Here is a 19,221-nt window from a genome sequence, read left to right on the forward strand (position 1 = left end):
GGGGAGCAACTAAGCCCGTGTGCCACAACTACTGAACCTGCGCTCTAGAGCCCGTGTGCCACAACTACTGAAGCCCATGCACCCTAGAGCGTGTGCTCGCAACAAGAGAAGGCACTGCGATGAGAAGCCCACGCACCACAGTGAAGAGTAGCCCCTGCTCGCTGCAACTAGAGAAAGCCCGCACGCAGCAACGAAGACCCAGCGCAGCCAAAAATAAATAAATAAAATTAAATAAATAAATAAAATTTAAAAACCCACAGGCCAAAAGAAACTAAAGATGCTGAATTTCATTTTTTCATTTCTAAAGGCATAAATATCAGCAAGTAGTATGTGCATGTGGATGGATAGATAATCTAACTTCCTTTTCACCTTATAACCTGAATAGCAATCATTTCCTGTCCTTAGTACTTCAAAGAGGGTTCCTATGGTATGTTACCAGGAGACTCACAGAACAGAATCAGAGGGGTTCTGTCTACCCCAGGTCCTTAGCCCTCCTTTCTAATAATGGTATACTGCCTCACATCCACCTAGGATAGGATTTTGTCTAAATGGTGAGCACTGCCAAGGATTCTTTTAGCTTGTGCTTTAAGAAAGAAGGATGAACACTTGGTAATAAATGCGGGATTATAATCAGAGATGAAAATCCAAGTGGCATAGACCAAAGGAAACGACAGGCAGGCATATTTAAGTCATTACATCACTGGCTCCCCAGTCATTTTCAAGTCACATGTGAACCAGAGGTTGTCAACCCCTTAAGCGTGTATATTTTTGTTGATCTGCTGAAGCAAGGTCTTGTTTTAAATGGAAGTGACAATGTGCTCAACAAACAGAGCTTGAAAAGAAGTTATTTTCACTGTTGGAAGATTGAATGTTATGAAAAATTAGTTTCAAAGGACCTTCAAAGTTCAAAACAATTTTGTTTGCACTTAAGAAATTTCTCCCTTACTGCAAATGCTGTTTGAGGTGTATTTCTTTGACACATGAGTAAACAGTCGAGACACAGATCAACAAAATCTACAAGGAGACTCCCATCCCCAGAAGAAAACCATCCATCCCTAAACTCCCTTCCTTCCAAATCATCCTTCTCTCCTCACATAAACAAATGCTCAAAAATTTTGTTAAAAAGTTTCCCTTTGTAAGCCTCTAAAAACATAATTATGAAGAAGTAACCCCACGGAACAAATAGGAGAGGAACATAACTTCCCGGTATGTCCATATACACAGTCCTTAGAATATCTATATTTCATTTCCTATGTAGGGCACATACAACTTTTATTTCTCCCTATTACAGTGGACTTTAAAGGTACTTGAGTTTTCTCTGTATGTCTTGTTAAATGTCACAGTAAAGAATGGAAAAAATACCTCAGTGTCTCCACTCCTTACCTTCCTAAAGTGAATGCAGAATGTCACGTGCTTCTTTTGTGTTGAAGAGACACGCTGCCAATGTGCTATAATCATCTTTTATTACAAAGAAAAACATTTCACGTTTGTTAATGGGGCATAAGAAACTTAGGGCAACTTTAACTTCTAAGCAGATACACAGTTTTCTTTTCCAAAGATAATGACGTAGATAAATCCCTGCATGAGATTCTTTTTCCCGTGAAGGAACTGTTCCCTAATTATTAAGCTTGAGGGGTTATTTTTATTTATGTTATTGATGAAGGAGTGAAAATGAATTAATAATGGATTTTTAAATGGCGTCATGAACCTTTTCTCCGGTATCTGTATTTTCTCAAGTGTAATTTGCCATTGTTTGTGTTTGCTTTCATTAAGGCGAGGAAGATCTTCTCAGTCCTCCCCAGGACACAAGCACAGGGTTAGAAGAAGTGATGGAGCAACTCAACAACTCCTTCCCTAGTTCGAGAGGTAAGCGCCAGTACCCAGAAGTCACTCAAACTTCCTGGAAGTAGGCCACTCGTTTCCATACCCAACTAGCATGTGTAGTTTCCATGTTTACGTAAACAGGTGCTGACAGAATGCCAGTTTGGGGTCACTGGGAGAAGATTTTGTCTTCAAGTGTGAATTTCTGGTTTGGAGTATTTCCAATTCAAATACCTGTGTAATCAAGGTGTTTCTAGAAATAAGAATAGTAACTTATGTTTATAAAGTATCGATATCTTCCTTGCTTGGCACATTAGCCTGAAGAGTTAATTATGAGATAGCTTTTACTTAAGAGCAGTTGTTAAGTGACTTTTACAGACGAGGAGATTAATGCCCTGATGGTGCCTTTGCCAGGGACGTACCGCTGCTACGTGACACAGCACGGTCCGCGATAGGCCTAGCATACAGCGGTGGTGGGAACTCGGGCTTGCAATCTCATGCCTTTTATGTATATTTGAAAACTGTGTCTTACCCCATCACTTACACGTAAGTACAATTAAATCTCTATGTACTAGTTCGTTACTCTTTTCATTTGCATAGATAGAATACAATTTTCACAAAGAAAGACACTAATATTATTTCATTTAAATGTTAATATATCTGAATATTAATATTATCGAACATTAAAATTATTTCTCCCATCACTTTGACTTTGAATATTTTGCCCTCATACCAAAAATACAGCATTTTACCGCACTGAATTTTCCTACCAGCCAGTATGAGCTTCAGATGCCTTACTTCATCCAAGGAGCTATTTTGCTGCCGTTGTTAGTGTTTTGGACTATTTCTAGTGGTTCACTGCCCTAACATAAAACAGGTCACTGACCCACCCCCTTCAATGAATAAAAAGAATGGCAGACAGCATGGACGCTCGACTCAATACTATTGTATTCCAAGTGTGCAAGTTGCTAAGAAAGAAAATCTTCAGAGTTCTCATCACGAGAGAAAAAATATTGTACATTTGTATGGGGACAGATGGTAAATAGACCTATCGGGTGATCATGTCACAGTGCATACAAATGTCAAGTCACTAGGTTGTACACCTGACACTAATACAATGGCGTATGTCAGTTATACTTCAGTTAAAAAAAGAATGGCAGCAGTCACCTGTGAGCAAATAGAGGGATATGCTAGAGAACCAAGGGTGGGGGGGAAGCACAAGGCTTTGCGGCCAGTGATTGGCACCCTTAATGGGCTGCCAGGGAGGGAAGGGCGGCCGAGAATCTGGCTGTTTGCTCCTCTCCACAAGGGCAATGAGGAGGCTGTTTTGAGTCCTGTGTTGTTCCTATCTTTTTGTTCAGTGTCAGTTAACAATGGCCATTTCCCAGCTATTTCATGTGCAAGTGAACGTTGTGTGGTGCACATTAAAAGCAATAATGTTCTGATAGAGCGTTGCTAAGGAACCGTCAGGGGAAGCTAATTTTAAATGTCTGCACCAGCCATCTTTTCACCGCTGAGCGCCTCTGATGTGTTGATTTTAACAGATAAAAGTCTTCTGTCTTCCACCCACCTCCTTATCCCACACCTGCCAGCCTCTTCTCCATCCTATCTTCACTGCCTCCTCTCCCAAAATGCCATGATTCATAATGAGAAGACCACACGCTGGTTTGACGTAAATCAAACACATTCACCTTGATCCTGCCAGCTTTTGCTAGCACCTACTATGTACCAGCGGAGGTGTCAGGGATGCAAAGTAGAAATGCCAAGTTCTTTGCCGTCAAGGTGCTTACGGTCAGCTGGGGATGCAGCCTTCCCGAGAAGTTCATACCACAGCACAGTAGTATTACTGCTGTAATGGAGACGTCTGTGACGTGAGAGAATCCTAGAAACCCCCTTCTAGATAAATAGGAATGGCTTAGCCTCAAGCAGAGCAAGTGTCTTCCTCAAGATCACACAGCTACTCATGGGGCCAGAACTTTGGGCCCCGCATCTCACACACATTTCACTGACCCCAAGCTTCCCCTTGAAGGTCACAGACATGCGCCTCCTCCCTGCTCCTTGACCCGAAAGGTTGTTTACCTGCTCTGTGGGAAGTCAGTGGCAGCCCTGGGCATTTCTGTCACATCTGAACAGCTAGAGTATCAGAGGAGAGGCCACAGCAGGGCTCATGGCTCTGTTTCCCCAGCGGCAGCTTTTTTGTACTGGGTCTCTGGGCCATCCTCATCATCTTAAGGTGAGATCTTTGCACCCTCTCCCGGCATCCCCCTTTTAGACTCCTTGAAGCTAGATACCACATGGGTATGAAAGATCAGAAATATACCTCCTCTGATATGGTATTTGGCAGTCAGCCTCTCTGATGTTGTATTTACTTGTCTGATGTTAATTTACTTATATGGAAAACCTAGGAAACTCTATTCAGGCCGCCTGGGTAGTGTTTACTAAATTAGTGCTTATGGAAGCGTATCATCCCCTGAGTGCTAATTTGAGTTCTCAAATAGGGGATAAGCAGGATTTGTCTGATACCCGTTCCATTAACCAAGTTCCTACTTACTCAGTAGTACCCTGGTACCCTGAGAGAATTCATTCATTTTCCTGAAGAAAACAATCAAATAAACAAACAAACAAAATCCTCATAACGAGAGTAGATAAGGTGCTAGAAGAGCTGGCTGGTCTTCCTGTGATGCTGTGACCTTGACATTTTCTTTTCTACTTCCTACCAAATTATACCTTATCATAGGCCCCTTATGATTCTGCACCCAATTCCAATGTGTGGGGTTCTTTTCCCACACCACCGAACAATTCTCATACACCAGCTGGGTATCCTACAATTTACCTCGATTCTGACTCTGTCTACCCAGAGACAGGATCCAATTCCACCCGTTAAGGTCTCAGTCCCACAAGACTGCCCCTCCCCTCCTACTTCAGACTGCCAATTTTAAGTCCAGGTTGTTAGCTGGGCTTCTGACCCACTGGCTATAGACTAGAGATTCCAACAACCCCCTCTTTGGGTTCGATTAATTTGCTCGAGCAGGGCACAGAACTCAGAGAAACATGTTACTTACTAGATCACTGGTTTCTTATAAAAGGGTCTAACTCAGAAACAGCCAGATGGATGAGGTGCGTAGGGCAAGGCACGGGGAAAGGGTGCAGAGCTTCCATGCCCTCTCTGGGCACACCACTCTCACCACATCTCCACGTGTTCACCAACCCGGAAGCTCTCCTAACCCTGTCCTTTTGGGTTTATAAGGAGGCTTCATTACATAGGCATGAATGATTAAATCATTGGCCACTGGTGACTGAACTCAATCTCCAGCCCCTCTCCTCTCCCTGGACATCATGGGGTAGGAGTGAAAAGTTCCAACCCTCTGATCACTTGGTTGGCTCCCCTGGCAAGCAGCCCCCATCCTTAGGTGCTTTCCAGAAGTCACCTTGGTAACGTAACAAAAGACACCTTGCTGCTGCTCATCACAGGACATTCCAAGGGTTTTAGGAGCGCTGTGCCTGGAAGGGGGACGAAGACTAAATATATATTTCCTCTCATAAATCACAATGTCACACCTATTTCTCCATACATTTAAATGGATAAAAAGTCTTGTCATTGTGAAAATAGGCTGATCGTCGATGCACTCTAAAAAGTGGTTTCTCAAGCACGTAGACCCCAGACGGGTTGCAACCAGAGGTTGATGATGCCGACTCCCAATTACCTCACCACCGACCAGTCAGAAGAGTGTTCATGAGCTGATCACACACCCCACAACCCCCTGCCTCACACTGTCTTTATAAACCCTTCCCTGAAAGCCTTCGGGGACTTTCAGGGTCTTTTAAGCAGTAGCTGCCCCGGACTCCTTGCTGGCACCCTGCAATAAAGCTGTTCTTTTCTACTTCCCCACAAAAAATAAAAATTTTTAAACAGTGGTTTTTTGGATGCTTTATTTCTAACTAAAGGCATTTATTCATTTTGAAAGAATGGAGAATATATATATACATATATATATATACATATATATATGTATAGAGAGAGAGAGAGTAGGATTTAATGGGAATATCTTACCAATTAGTAGGTATGTTAAGTTGATATTAAGCCAAAAATCTTGAGATTCTTAACGTCTCAGGATTAGAGACTCTCCCAAATTGGAAGGGTCTTGAAAGTTCATCTTAATATCTTTGATGTTCAAAACCGTGGCTTTTGACCTTTTCTGACCATTATCCATAATAAGAGAAACATTTTACGTCTTAAACCGGGGTAAAGATATAAAACAAGTTATTTGCATATGTATGTACACACAAATATGTATGTACCCACCATATATACACCACACATATATGTATATAGTCACGTATACATACAAAGATCAGAAGTTTCGTGAAACAATACTTTCTTTACTACGTATAATTCACACTGTTTCTCTGTTTTCTTTATTTAAAAATAAAATGCTGGTTGCAACCCACTATATTGATTTTCTGATCCAGTTGTTTAAAAATACTGATCTAACTGATCTCAGTTTTCCTTGCCCAGGTGAATTTTTTTTTTCAGTTTGCTGTTACTATTATTTGATTATTTTTATTTATAATGACACTGGATTTTTTTTTTGGTGAATATCTTTTTGACAAAAATTATATTTTAAAAGTTTTACCACGGAAGTTTCTGCCAAGACCTTGCTAGTATCTTAGAGAACACTGTATTTTCAATCTAAGTCTGCATCCACGTTCCCATTGTTGGTGTTACGAAAAATGAAGTTCATGCTTGCTACAGCTGTTTCGGACAGCTGTTTTAGTAACTTAAAACAGATGTTAGAGCCAGAGGTCTGACATTTAGTGGAAATGTGCTATTAAATACCACCTCCTGGTTTACTTAACCCTGCTAGATAATCGCCCACAGAGGAAAAGCCGTTTTTTCAATATTATGTTTTTCATAAATATAAAGCATATAGATAGGGGAGGTCTTGTGTACTTTAAATTCACAACTTTTTTGTTACCCTTTCCACAATTTTTGACTTAGTGCTAAGTCTTCAGGTATCAGCTAATCTTCACCTTTCATTTCCACTAGAAGTACCTGGATGCCCAAAGAAGTGAAGAGCCTCGTTCATGGCTCTTCCGCAGGTTCAATTAGGCTTCTAGGCTTCAGCTCTTATCTTGATGGCCTTGCTAAACTGTTATACAAATTAATAAAGGAGGCTGCACGCCTCTCCGCTTAGTGATCAAGTGATAGCCAGCAGTATCCTGCCTCGTAGCCACTATAAACTGCAGGGAGTTCAAGGCGTGAATGTGTGCCCGTTTAGCTTTGCGAGCCTATCTTTTCCGATGCATCTCTAGCTCTCGTTAGTTATTCACAACCACCTGAGGAGCTTGAGGGCCTTGGTGTACATTAAACACAGAATGTTAGCCAATTTCTATCTAACCTATTTAATCTACCTGTATAATCTCTCCCTCTGTCTATAAATAGATGTAGAAGTCGAATTCCACTGTAATAAAAGGCATTACCTACCACAGGACACTTTCGAAATCTCCACCATTATTCTGTAGGGAGGCTACATGGGTAGAACGAACAACAAACATCGTTTTAAAATCAACTCTTTAAGCGATCTGCCCATACGTCTCTGATCATTTAGCAGTCTCACTAAGAGTTTGTTCGATGCGTGTGCATTCCTGAAAGAAAACGCTTCGCTAGTGAGGGGTATGGTATTGGTCTCTAACAATTAGGTGCCACTGCACACTGATTAATGATAGGATCCAAGATGAGCTCTTAGTGCAGGTAAGAGAACTCAGGAAGCAGTTAGCACTGCTATGCCGGTATTGCCGCTGCCTGTGTAATGTCTTACCTGCTGACCTGTGCCACATTATTTTTATCCCCAACAGCCCATGCCATCCTCTCCCTCTCGTACTCTCCCCTCCTAAATAAGGCCACATACATTCTGTTAAATGCCTCTAAATTAGAAAGCCAACCGCTTTGCAAAACCTGCCATCTTCTAAAACTCAAGTCTTGTCCATGACTCTTTTATGGAAAAGCAACATAAAGAACAAAGACAGATGGAAGCATCCCGGCCCCCCTTGCAGGCTCCCTTCCCTTTCCTCTCGGCTTCCAGAACGGATTTGAGCTGTTGCTCCTTTACACCAGGGGCCGGCAAACTGCAGTCCACGGGCCAAATCTTTATAAATAAGGTTCCATCATAACACAGCCACCCCCATTCATTTACATATTGTCTACGGGGGGCTTTCTCACTCCAAGGGCAGAGTAGTTGTGGCAGAGTAGTTGTGAAGAGCCGCTACGGAGACTGTGTGACTGGCAAAGCCCAAAGTATTTAACTATCTGGCCCTTTACAGAGAAAATGTGCCAACCCCGACTTTACATCATTAAATTGTTATCCACTCTAGCTCATCACATATATACAGTCACAGATTTCAGTGCTGATCAACTTTCAGCTCAAGAAAACTGTGCTTTTGAATTGATTTATGCGTTTATATCCGTCTTCACCAAAGATCCTGCATTTTCAATAAAGTATAGCCATTTCAATCTTCTTTCGCTTGTAATGAAACAGAAGTCCTAAAAAGGGACTCATTAGTCCTTAACTTCTTAAAAAAGTCAGTGAACTGAGACAAAGAAGCTCATAAAGATACCCAGAAACAGTAACGTCCTGCGATTCTGACTGTGAATAATGAATTACAGCCAATCCTCTCAAGTTCGTACTGCCTGAGGAAATGAGACTTCTCCAGACCTGACCAAGCCCTTTCTTTAGACTCAGGACTCCCCAGCACACTTCCTGTTTCTCTTGATTCATTTCCTGACAGCATACTGCATTGCCAGATGGACCCCCTAACTGACGGTCTAAGGAGACTCATTTCCAAAGAATGTGTTCTTCACATAAAACTTTTATTTGGTACTTTATTTATTGGTAAAGAATTTGTTTTTAATGGTGCAACCAGCGAGCCTCTATTTTGTCAGCGTAGAAAGTATTTCTGATACAAGTAGAAAACATTCAACTCTTTTTAAACAAGAAGCGGACCTCCCTTCGTACTATGCTAATGAGCACATTGGAACCCAAGTGGCGAGGGAGAATTTTGAAAGAGGTCAGGGATCACATAGCTCTGGGAGGTCCATTTTACAGAAAACATGGTTTCTGAAGAAGTACCTGAAATAAAACCCAAATCATTTGCTTCATCTTCAGCAGTGACCAGTTGATACTGAGCTCTGAATAGGCCTTGTTGAAGAATTACTAAAGGTAACATAACCTTTATCATGCTAGGAACCGTAATTACATTCTAAAGCTAAAATCACATTGCTTTCTAACAACACTGTCCTTCCTAAGGTTCTGAGGTTTTAAAAATAGACCCCAGTCAAGGACCTACTGTATAGCACAGGGAACTACACTCAATATTTTGTAATAACCTATCAGGGAAAAGAATCAGAAAAAGAAAATATATATATATAACTGGATCACTTTGCTGTACACCTGAAACTAACACAACATTGCAAATCAACTATACTTCAATTTTAAAGAAAAAGAAAAATAGGCCCAAGTTACAAGCCAGACGCAGCTACAAGCCCTTGGCATCCAAGCTAAAGGATCGCAGGCAAGGCCAAGTTGCCTAAATCATCAAAGGACTCTTGGCCATGACCTAGCGGCTGCCTCATTTAGTTCAGCCAGCATTTACCAAATCCCCGTAGCGTCGAGGTATAGTAGATACCAGGGAGAGAGAGGTAGGTGAGCGACATGCGGACCCTGCCTTCAGGGAGTTCACAGTCTTGCAGGGGAGGAGAATTCATTTTGCCACCAGACAGTATAACCGTGAAGTACAAGAAATTTTTTAAATGTTGCTAATGAAGTGAAAAAGAATGGATGACTAATTCACGCTGGGGTTGGTGTGCGCCATCAAGGATGAAATGCTGTTCTCCCCCCTCCCTTTTCCCCGTCGTCTGGTATGGGCCTACCACTGGGAACATCCACAACCGAGGAGCACCTCTCTCTTTCTCCTGGTTTGAGGAGCATCATGGACACCTTGACCATGTTTCTTACATCGTCAAGCATGCAGTTTCTGTATGCCCAAGAAATCTCTGACTCAGGACAACTCAGAAAGAAGGCAAAGGCAGGGGCGGGGTCATACTTAGAAAACCTTAAAATGTACACCAGAAGTTTTAAACCCTAAACTTGAGTTGTAAAAAGTTTCTTTTGGATTAGTAGCTCAATACCTCTTCGTTCTAGACTAGTACTCAGATTGTTTCAGGGGGGTCGTAGGTCTTCTTGGAGCATGTCAGGGGAAAGGGAGATGCTGCACAAGATCTCTCACAGCTCTGCTTGTATCTGCTCTGAATACTGGATGGCAGATAAGAATGTTGTAGGAAGTGGCCCAATGCGAAAGCCAAAGTTTGAAAACCAGTATTTCACTTTGGAGACCCCGGAAATTGCGTGCCCAAGACATGCCAGGTATGGTCAGCGGTCCCTAATTTTCTGTCCACTTACAAATATTAGCGTAGAAAAACTTTCTCATCAAAAACTGCTCTTCAAAAATAAATAACTGCATACAGATATAGGATTCTATAAAACAAACAAGGCCAGAGGGTCTTTGGCTGACCCTCAAGGCTCCTGGTATCTGTGGAATCATGACGAGGAAGGTGAAGACTCATTCCTGAATCTGGCTCCGTGGCTTGCCCATAAGTGGGACTTATCTCCTTCCCGCTTTGTTTCAATTTTCTCCAGTGCCCCCAGTCCCATCATGGACATGCTCAGCTTCTAACAGATAGAACAGCTTCTCCCAAGAGGATGGAGTCTAGCCTCTATGCAGTGTTCTACCTCGCATTTGGAGTGCCGATTTTTGGCACCTGAAACCAACTACTGTTTGTTTTGGTGTGTTGGTTGTCAAGTGGACAATAAAGAGATTCTGAGATTTTTGGACAGTAAACTTGAGATTCTACAGTTGCCCTTGAAAACAATGCTCGATTTGTCAGATTTCTATGCTGTGCCCGCTTTCATCCAGTTGAACATGTGAGCTCTATGGATTCTATAAGTGATGTCTCCTGGATCATGTTATCTGTTTACACCGACTTTAAGTGTATGTAAAGGTTATTTGACTGGATGTGTCTTTTGGGGTTTTTTTGTTTGTTTTTATTTTTTTTCCAGAAGGGGATAAACGAATTGTCATCTCAACATTTGTTTGGTAAAAGAAGCAAATTGGTATGAAACTGTATATTTATGCTTTTTTTTTTCCCTTTCTGATATCTCTGCCTCTTCCTCTCTCTATTATTAAAGGAAGAAATACCCCTGGGAAGCCAATGAGAGAGGTTAGTGAGATTCAGGCTCACAGCCATGGCTTCTGTCTGTCTCATCCCGCTTTCTATGTTTGGCGTTTGTGTAAGAATTGTGTGTGTGCACGCCCATGTGTGTATTACACGTGTCATCATGTAAGGATGGTAGTCACCTCTCCACTTGCAGCTTATGAGGAACATTCCTCAAATGTTCACTGTCATTGTCATCACCATGACAACAGGACCAGGGGTTGGGGGAACAGGAATCTCTTTTAAATGGCAACCCTTTGTAGTCCCTAGGTTGGAATCCTGAAGTTCATCATCTGTTGCCATTTGCAACACAAACAAAACCTTCAAAATACATTTAGCCTCGAACATAACTGATGAGTCATAAAGCTTCCTTCTACTTCCAGGACCCTAGCATTTTCTGCCAGTGCCCTTGGTTTTTATTCTTCAGGGATGACTTCATTTTGGTTCTGTTTTCTTTTTCCTGGTGCCTACACTCTTTCTTTCCCACTCGAGCTAACATTTTTTTGAGCACTTACTGTGTGCCAAGGACTTTTCTAAGCACTTGCCATCTTTTTCATTATGTAATCTTCCGGACAAGCCTATGAGGTAGGTACTCTTATTAACCCCATTTTACAGATAAGGAAACTGAGTCAATGAAAGGGTAAGCAATGTGTCCAAGGTGACAGAGCCAGGATTGGAATCCAGGCAGTCTGGGTCCAGAGCCACACTCTTAACTGTGTGCTTTACTGCCACTTAGAAAATGGTGTGTGAAAAGCATATGTCATCTCAACTTGCCCTTCGGAGGATGCTTTTTTCTTTACTTGGCATTTTGAGCCAGATAGAACAATAACCAGTTAGGGATAAAAAGTGAATCTTGGAGTCGTGAGGGATTTTTTTAATGCCTTTTAGAGGTAGGGTACAGCATCATCACTGAATGTGGTCTGGGGTTTTACAGTGAAAGCTGCTTCACACTTCTGTTCTACCAGAAATATTAGCTAAACATTGAATTACCTAATGAAATGACATCGGATGACAAAGTGTTGAGTGACAGCCCAAGTGAAACAAGATTGTCCTTACCAAGAGTTTAGTATGAAGGACGCAAGAAGGAAAGCTTTCCCATGGATGGCAATAGCGTGTACTATTGTGGGAGACAGGTTGGACAGGTGGGGAGTCCTTATATGAGAAGGTTCTGGATCCTTAGCAACAGATGGACAGGAGTAGCCACTGATTCATTTAAACGTCATACTGGAAGTTCTGCCAGTGCCATGCCATGCAGGTCTAATCAGCTGAACAATCCTTCAGTGTGTCCACACCATTGCTCCCTTCCAAGGCTTGTGGGGTCCAAGGGAGGGAGCGGTGGGCTGGGAGGAGAAACAGGAGACCTGAATCGGTGCAGCATTGAATGCTCCTGACGGTTTGCCTTCTTATGTGAGACATCTTGGGTTCATTCTGATGGTAAGTGCCCCTTAAAATTTATTTTAACTTGTGGTAAATAGTTGCACCATATTTTTAACCACCCTAAACATGTGTCGTTCATAAACGCATTTTAGAAAAGGCCAGCACATATAATTGAAGTCACACAGGCATTTGGAATCTATACTACCTGAGGTATATTGTAGTCAGATAAGTTTTCAGAAAGCCACAGAATCCAAACAATAGTGATTTTTTTTTAATGCTATGAAAATACCCCAGATGTACAGTAGACCAGATATTTTTTCAAAGATTAAATTACAGAGAAGAAAAGCACATTTCACTGCGGTATTCTGGCTTTGCTTTGGCCAACTGAGCGCTCACCATTTCTTTGGGAACGGTATTTTTTTTAAAAAAAAAAAAAAAACAGAGTGCCAGATTGCTATTGAGGTCTTGGGTCTCTGCCAGAAAGTCTCAATTCCAGTCACTGCAGCGAACAACTCCCTGAGGCAGAGGTGGCATGTGAGAGTCCACATGTCACACTTTGCACCAACTTGGAAAAACATACAACTACCCTAATGTTAAACGCACAGTGCCTTTCTCTTCAACAGTCGTTGCTTAAGAATGGATTAAGGACGTCTATAGACGTATTTTTATGTCTACTTGTGCCTGAAGCTAATCGCAGATGCCTGCCTGTTTTCCAGGGCCTCTCATGCTCATAGCACAAGATTTTCATGTTGACTTTAGAAAAATCTGTCAGGTAAAATTAATGATCTCACTAATGTTCTGCCTTACACGCACGGATAACAGAAGCAGGATACAAATCTATTTTCTGTGTCCCAATTCCCTATCTGTGCGTGGTTCTATGCCTCCAGCGGGTTGAGGTATATGATTCTTTGGAGCAGTATTTAGTCAAAGAGATAGAATTTTTTTTTTTCTGGCTCTAAGGAAAACCTCCATGGAAAACACTGGAATTGTTATTCTGATGAAGCAGGTATTTGTAAACAAAGTAATGAAAGGCATCATATAGATATGGTGGGGTGACTCAGAACGTTCATTTCTCTAGCATAGGGATGGCCATGAGGTCAATTGTGAACATTTAACCGTCTGGACAGGTTAAAGGCTACCTAACATTTTGTGGGAGTAGGTATGGTGTATTAAGAATCATGAACCTGAGACTTCCCTAGTGGCGCAGTGGTTAAGAATCCGCCTGCCAATGCAGGGGACACGGGTTCGAGCCCTGGTCCGGGAAGATCCCACATGCTGCGGAGCAACTAAGCCCGTGCGCCACAACTACTGAGCCCGCATGCTGCAACTACTGAAGCCCACATCCCTAGAGCCCGTGCTCCGCAACAAGAGAAGCCACTGCAATGAGAAGCCCGCGCACCTCAACGAAGAGTAGCCCCCGCTCTCCGCAACTAGAGAAAGCCCGCGTGCGGCAACAAAGACCCAACGTAGCCAAAAATTAAATAATTTATTTTTTTTAAAAAAACCATGAACCTCTGACCTGGTAACTTTTTAAATAGCAGATACCCCTAGAACTTATGCCTCTTAAGAGACTCAAGAATTTTCCTTCCAGTTAGTAACCGAACACCACTTTGAGGAGTAGAAAAGCACCACTTGGCTGTATAATCTATAAATGCATTTACTTGTCTTCATTATCTTTTGAACTGCCGTCTGCATCTCCTAGCACAGTCTAAAATAGGCACTCTTTGATTATTGTCAATAAGCTGATGGAGAAAAAAAATGGTTTCTTCCCTGTTTTATGTTTTCTAATACATTTTCTAGCTACCAGGAGGACTATACTATAGTGTAGATGTGAGAAATAGTTGGAATTATATCTAGGTATCAGGGTGTAAGAGTCTTGGGGTTTGTTTTTACTGGTTTTTTTAATTGCTGTTAAGATTGCAAGCAATTTAAAATTTGTAGTTAGTCCATCTATTTTCAATTACACAGGAATAATTGTACAGATTTCCCAGGGTTGCTGGGCAGTCAAAAGTAGGTACAAGGGAAGCCCTCTAACTTGGTGGCATCAGTTAGATATCTGTGCTCTGAGGAGTAGCAAAGGACCCACTGTGGCTTCCTGTGGTTTTTATGGTTTAGAAAAGCCAAAGATGATTTCTGTTCTTCACTGAGGGCTGCCAAACTACTGGCCCACTCTAGGCATAGTACATATGCTTTGTTAAAAGGTTTTATGTGTGCAGCCCCAACCAAACTCCAGAGTGATTTTTTAAAGCATAATTAGTCCTCATTGAAACTTTCTGCACGAATAGAGCGCAAAGAGAGTTACAAACTTGGTCGCCTTAATAAAAATGGCTGAACAGCATAAACGTTAAGTCTTAGCTTGACCTGGTGCCACTGCTGTTTAAGTGCCTGCCTACGAGTCCTCTTCAGATCCCCTCATATACTTAAAAACGCTATGTCTCTTGAAATAAATATTAGGAAAGAATACCTGCCCTAGTCTATCTTTAATGTTTATAGGGATTTTAACAATTATTATGGGAATCTGTAAAGTTGATACATGGCAAGGTAGTAATAGCCTAGTAAAGCATTTTTAGTTTCAAAGGCAGTACTTGAATAGTGGAATGATTTCCTAATGTCCAAGAATTAAAATTAGCCATATAAAAATATGGGACATACATGACGAGGCAAATCATAAAGTTTGTCTCAAATTATCTTACTCTAGATCTGAATTTTGCCACGAAGTACCCAGGGACATTGTGCTGTTCTTATGCTCCGTGCTGGGGGATTAACACGGGGTCATGTCATATTATTATTAGAAGGCTATTCTGATAGTTAACCCTCATTGAGTAGGAGATCAAAAATGGATTCAGAGGCTACCCAAATCCATGCTATGCATGTGGGTCATCTTACAATGAGGCTCTTGAGTCATCTGGAATGAAAAGTAATTTTTTTTTCCTGAAGCTTCCTAATTCAAAAGTTAATAGTGTATACTAAGGTCAAATCAAGACTTTCTCTTTCAACTCAAGTAAAAGCAGAGAGAAAAGTCACCTCCGCCATAGCCTTAGACGTGAGCCAACAGCTTGTAACAGCCTTGAGATAAAGATTTCACACGTAGTGATGGTAGCGATGCTAACGGTGATGGAGGAGAGTGGCGGCAGTGGTGGTGGTGATAGTTATGGTGATGGTTGTTTGATAGTAAAATAATTTTTAATACAAGTACATAGTAAATAATCTCCCACAGCAAGGTGGAGAAGATACATCCCATCACGAATTGTTCCTGTTATGACAGGAATCTTGTGCTCATCCGTGGAAGCCTTTTGGTGTATATTTACATGGGGAAGATGAGTGCAGTCTGACTTTTTTCCATTTATATGATACTAGGAGCCTGATCCAATGTGAGGCTGGATACTAACAGTGTGGAATGGCTTCATTAACAAGGCTTTGCTTCTTCCTGGAAAACTGGTGAAACACCAAACCCTGTCGTGTATCCCCTGGACGCAGCTTCTGTGTTGTCTACACCTAGAAACGGGGGATGGTTTCCCAAATGACAAAGAGTTGGGGTGATGATAACTACACCTTGTGTCAAGTCTGTCTTTCTGTTTTCCAGGACACAATGTAGGAAGCCTCTTCCACCTGGCAGATGATTTGGGCAGAGCGATGGAGTCCTTAGTTTCAGTCATGACAGATGAAGAAGGGGCAGAATAAATGTTTTACAACTCCTGATTCCCGCATGGTTTTTATAATATTCATACAACAAAGAGGATTAGACAGTAAGAGTTTACAAGAAAAAAAAATCTATATTTTTGTGAAGGGTAGTGGTACTATACTGTAGATTTCAGTAGTTTCTAAGTCTGTTATTGTTTTGTTAACAATGGCAGGTTTTACACGTCTATGCAATTGTACAAAAAAAGTTATAAGAAAACTACATGTAAAATCTTGATAGCTAAATAACTTGCCATTTCTTTATATGGAACGCATTTTGGGTTGTTTAAAAATTTATAACAGTTATAAAGAAAGATTGTAAACTAAAGTGTGCTTTATAAAAAAAAAGTTGTTTATAAAAACCCCTAAAAACAAACACACATACACACACACACACACACACACACACACACACACACACACACACACACACACACACTGAGGCAGCACATTGTTTTGCATCCTTTTAGCGTGATATCCATATGAGATTCGTGGCTTTTTTTTCTTTTCCTGCATATTTAAGATAGGACTTCCTCTAACACCACCAAATGACTACTTCATATCGCTCTTTTGGAATTGTTGACTGAGTGGGGCTGGCTGTGGGTTTTCGTGTTACACATCTATATGTCTATAAGTATGTAAATACTATGGGTATATAGATAAATAGATATCAATTTCAAGAGACCTTTCAAATTTCTTGTTCAAATGTTCTTGCCACTTCCTAATGGAAAGCAGTTGCTTCTGGTCATCCAGGCTTACCTGCTTGGGTCTAGAATGAATTTTCCCTGGAGCCTGAAGCCAGCAGGAAGCTACCACACTAAAACATTGCCTGCGGCTCCAGATGTTTCTCATTTTAAACTTTCCAGTGACAGCTAGAGTACTGAATTTTTTTAAGGGACATATGAATGAATACACAGGACTTATTATGTCAGAGTCATCCGCTGGTTGATGTATTCAGCGTCCTGCTGCTGGCAATGCCACGGTTTAAATTTAATGATGCTTCAGTGAAAATCAGAGCATCAGAAGGCATTTTTAACTCCCAGGCAGGAGGAGGACTATGGTAGGGCTGGAGGGCTGTGGATTCCCAGCCAGTCCCTCAGAGGGCGCAGGCCACTCTTGACGTAAAGGATTGGATGAATGTTCATAACCTCACAGAGAGAGCTTTATAATTACAACTGTTCTTTTCTCACAGTCAAACAGCAGTGGGTGTCTTGGTTTTCCAGTTTCTGAAGGTTTTTTTCCCCATTGTAATGAGTTTGTAAATGCCACAAGACTTAATTTAAAATAACCCTTAGTGAAAACGTGTAACACAGTAGCCCCATCACATTGTGGTACTGTTCAATATCCACCCAGAAGCCCATGAATCGTGTTTCCCTCCTTGGCATTTCTCTACAAGTGACTCCAGGCAGGTTTGTAAGTGGGAACGCAAATTGATTTAAATGATCCAAAAGGCACTCCAAACCCTTTCTGGTGGATTAGGCAGGTTAAATATGTTAATAAATCATTCAAGCAGAGGAGAACGCTCAAGAGGACTAACTGGTAGGAAAAAGCTTTACTCTTTCATTTCATCTTATTAGTCTTTCACTTTTTTTAATCATTCATTCAATAGAAATCACTGTGTGACCTATCATTTTGCAAATCTGTTACCTCTTACATCAAGTGTAATTAACTTTTGGAGAGTGGGTTTTGTTCCTTATTTTACTAATGATAATTAACATCAGACATGGCTTCTCATGCTATTTCTACCTCACTTTGGTTTTGGGGTGTTCCTAATAATTGTGCACACCTGATTTCACAGCTTCATCACCTGTCCATTGTGAGAACATTTCCCTCCATTTTCGTTTTTGTTCATAATTTCCAGAAGAAAACCCAAAGCTCTAAGGTAACAAATTACATGAAGATTTGATTTTAGTCTTGCATTGTTTTCCTTTATGTGACGCTGTACTTTTTCTTTACCCGAGGATTTTTTTTTTAACCGTGATTTAAAACAAGGGGTTACTTTACTTCCTACTAAGAAGTTTAAGTTTCATTCTAAAATCAGAGGTAAATAGAGGGCTTAATTTTGTTTTAATCTTTTGTTTTATTTTATCTTTTAGACATTAGTTCTGGAGTGAGTCTGTCAAAAATATTTGAATAAAAACTGAGAGCTTTATTGCTACGTTCTAAGCATAAGTTGGACATTGTTTCGTGTTCTTTATAACCACCGAGTATTAAACTGTAGATCATAACCAATGTAACTGAAGCATAAACATCACCTGGCATGTTATGTCATTGTTTTCAGGTACTGGGTTCTTACTTGAGTATCATAATATATTGTGTTTTAACACCAACACTGTAACATTTACTAATTATTTTTTTAAACTTCAGTTTTACTGCATTTTCACAACATATCAGACTTCACCAAATATATGCCTTACTATTGTATTATATTACTGCTTTACTGTGTATCTCAATAAAGCACGCAGTTATGGTACAAAAAAGTGTTGACTGGACTGCAGTATTTTGTTTTGTTTTTGCATAGGCAAAACTTTCGTATCATTAAAAAATTTAAAAATCTAGAGAGCCCAACAGTGAAAAGAAGGACCCTGACTACCCTATTCCCACCTCATCCTCACTGCACTCTGAGTAAATATTAACAATTTCTTGTGTTTCCTTCCAAAGTGTCGTTATTGTATAAGCAATTACAAACATATGTTCCTACTTTTTTTCCTTTTATTACTCAAGCTAGCATTCTATGCATTCAGTTATATACCTTGGGTTTTTTTTAAACTTAAGAATGGACTCAAGAGATCCATCCTTAATTATATTGAAATAGATCTTTTCATTTCAATATATGAAATGCTTTCCTCATGCTTTTTTATAGCTAATAATCCAGTGTGGGGGGGGATATTATTTAAACGGTCCCCTTTGGTGGGGTACGTGGGTGGTCTTCCTCTTTTGCTCTGACAAACAATACCACATATCTCTCATTTCATCCTTTCACTTGTGCAAAAATATATCCATAGGACACATTCCTAGAAGGGCGATTTCTGGATCAAAGGTGGTAAGCACTTGTAGCTCGGGAGGTAATTTTATGC

The 19,221-nt window shown here is 40.9% G+C and overlaps 1 protein-coding gene across 5 annotated transcripts in view; it reads left to right on the forward strand.

Moving 5' to 3' along the window:
* The window catches only part of DMD (dystrophin), a 2,243,521-nt gene extending 2,224,920 nt beyond the window's left edge, over positions 1-18,601 (forward strand). For 3 of the 5 annotated variants that reach the window (XM_060293058.2, XM_030844443.3, XM_030844444.3), the window contains 3 exons: positions 1,774-1,866; positions 11,064-11,095; positions 16,050-18,601. In XM_060293058.2, coding sequence (XP_060149041.1) covers positions 1,774-1,866; positions 11,064-11,095; positions 16,050-16,061 — 137 coding nt within the window. In that variant the 3' untranslated portion in view covers positions 16,062-18,601. The remainder of the gene's footprint in view (positions 1-1,773; positions 1,867-11,063; positions 11,096-16,049) is intronic. The other 2 variants (XM_030844440.3, XM_030844441.3) reach the window with 1 other exon arrangement.
* Positions 18,602-19,221: the final 620 nt, after the last annotated feature.

This window comes from Globicephala melas, chromosome X, assembly GCF_963455315.2.
Source record: "Globicephala melas chromosome X, mGloMel1.2, whole genome shotgun sequence".
Taxonomy (NCBI): Eukaryota; Metazoa; Chordata; class Mammalia; order Artiodactyla; family Delphinidae; genus Globicephala; species Globicephala melas.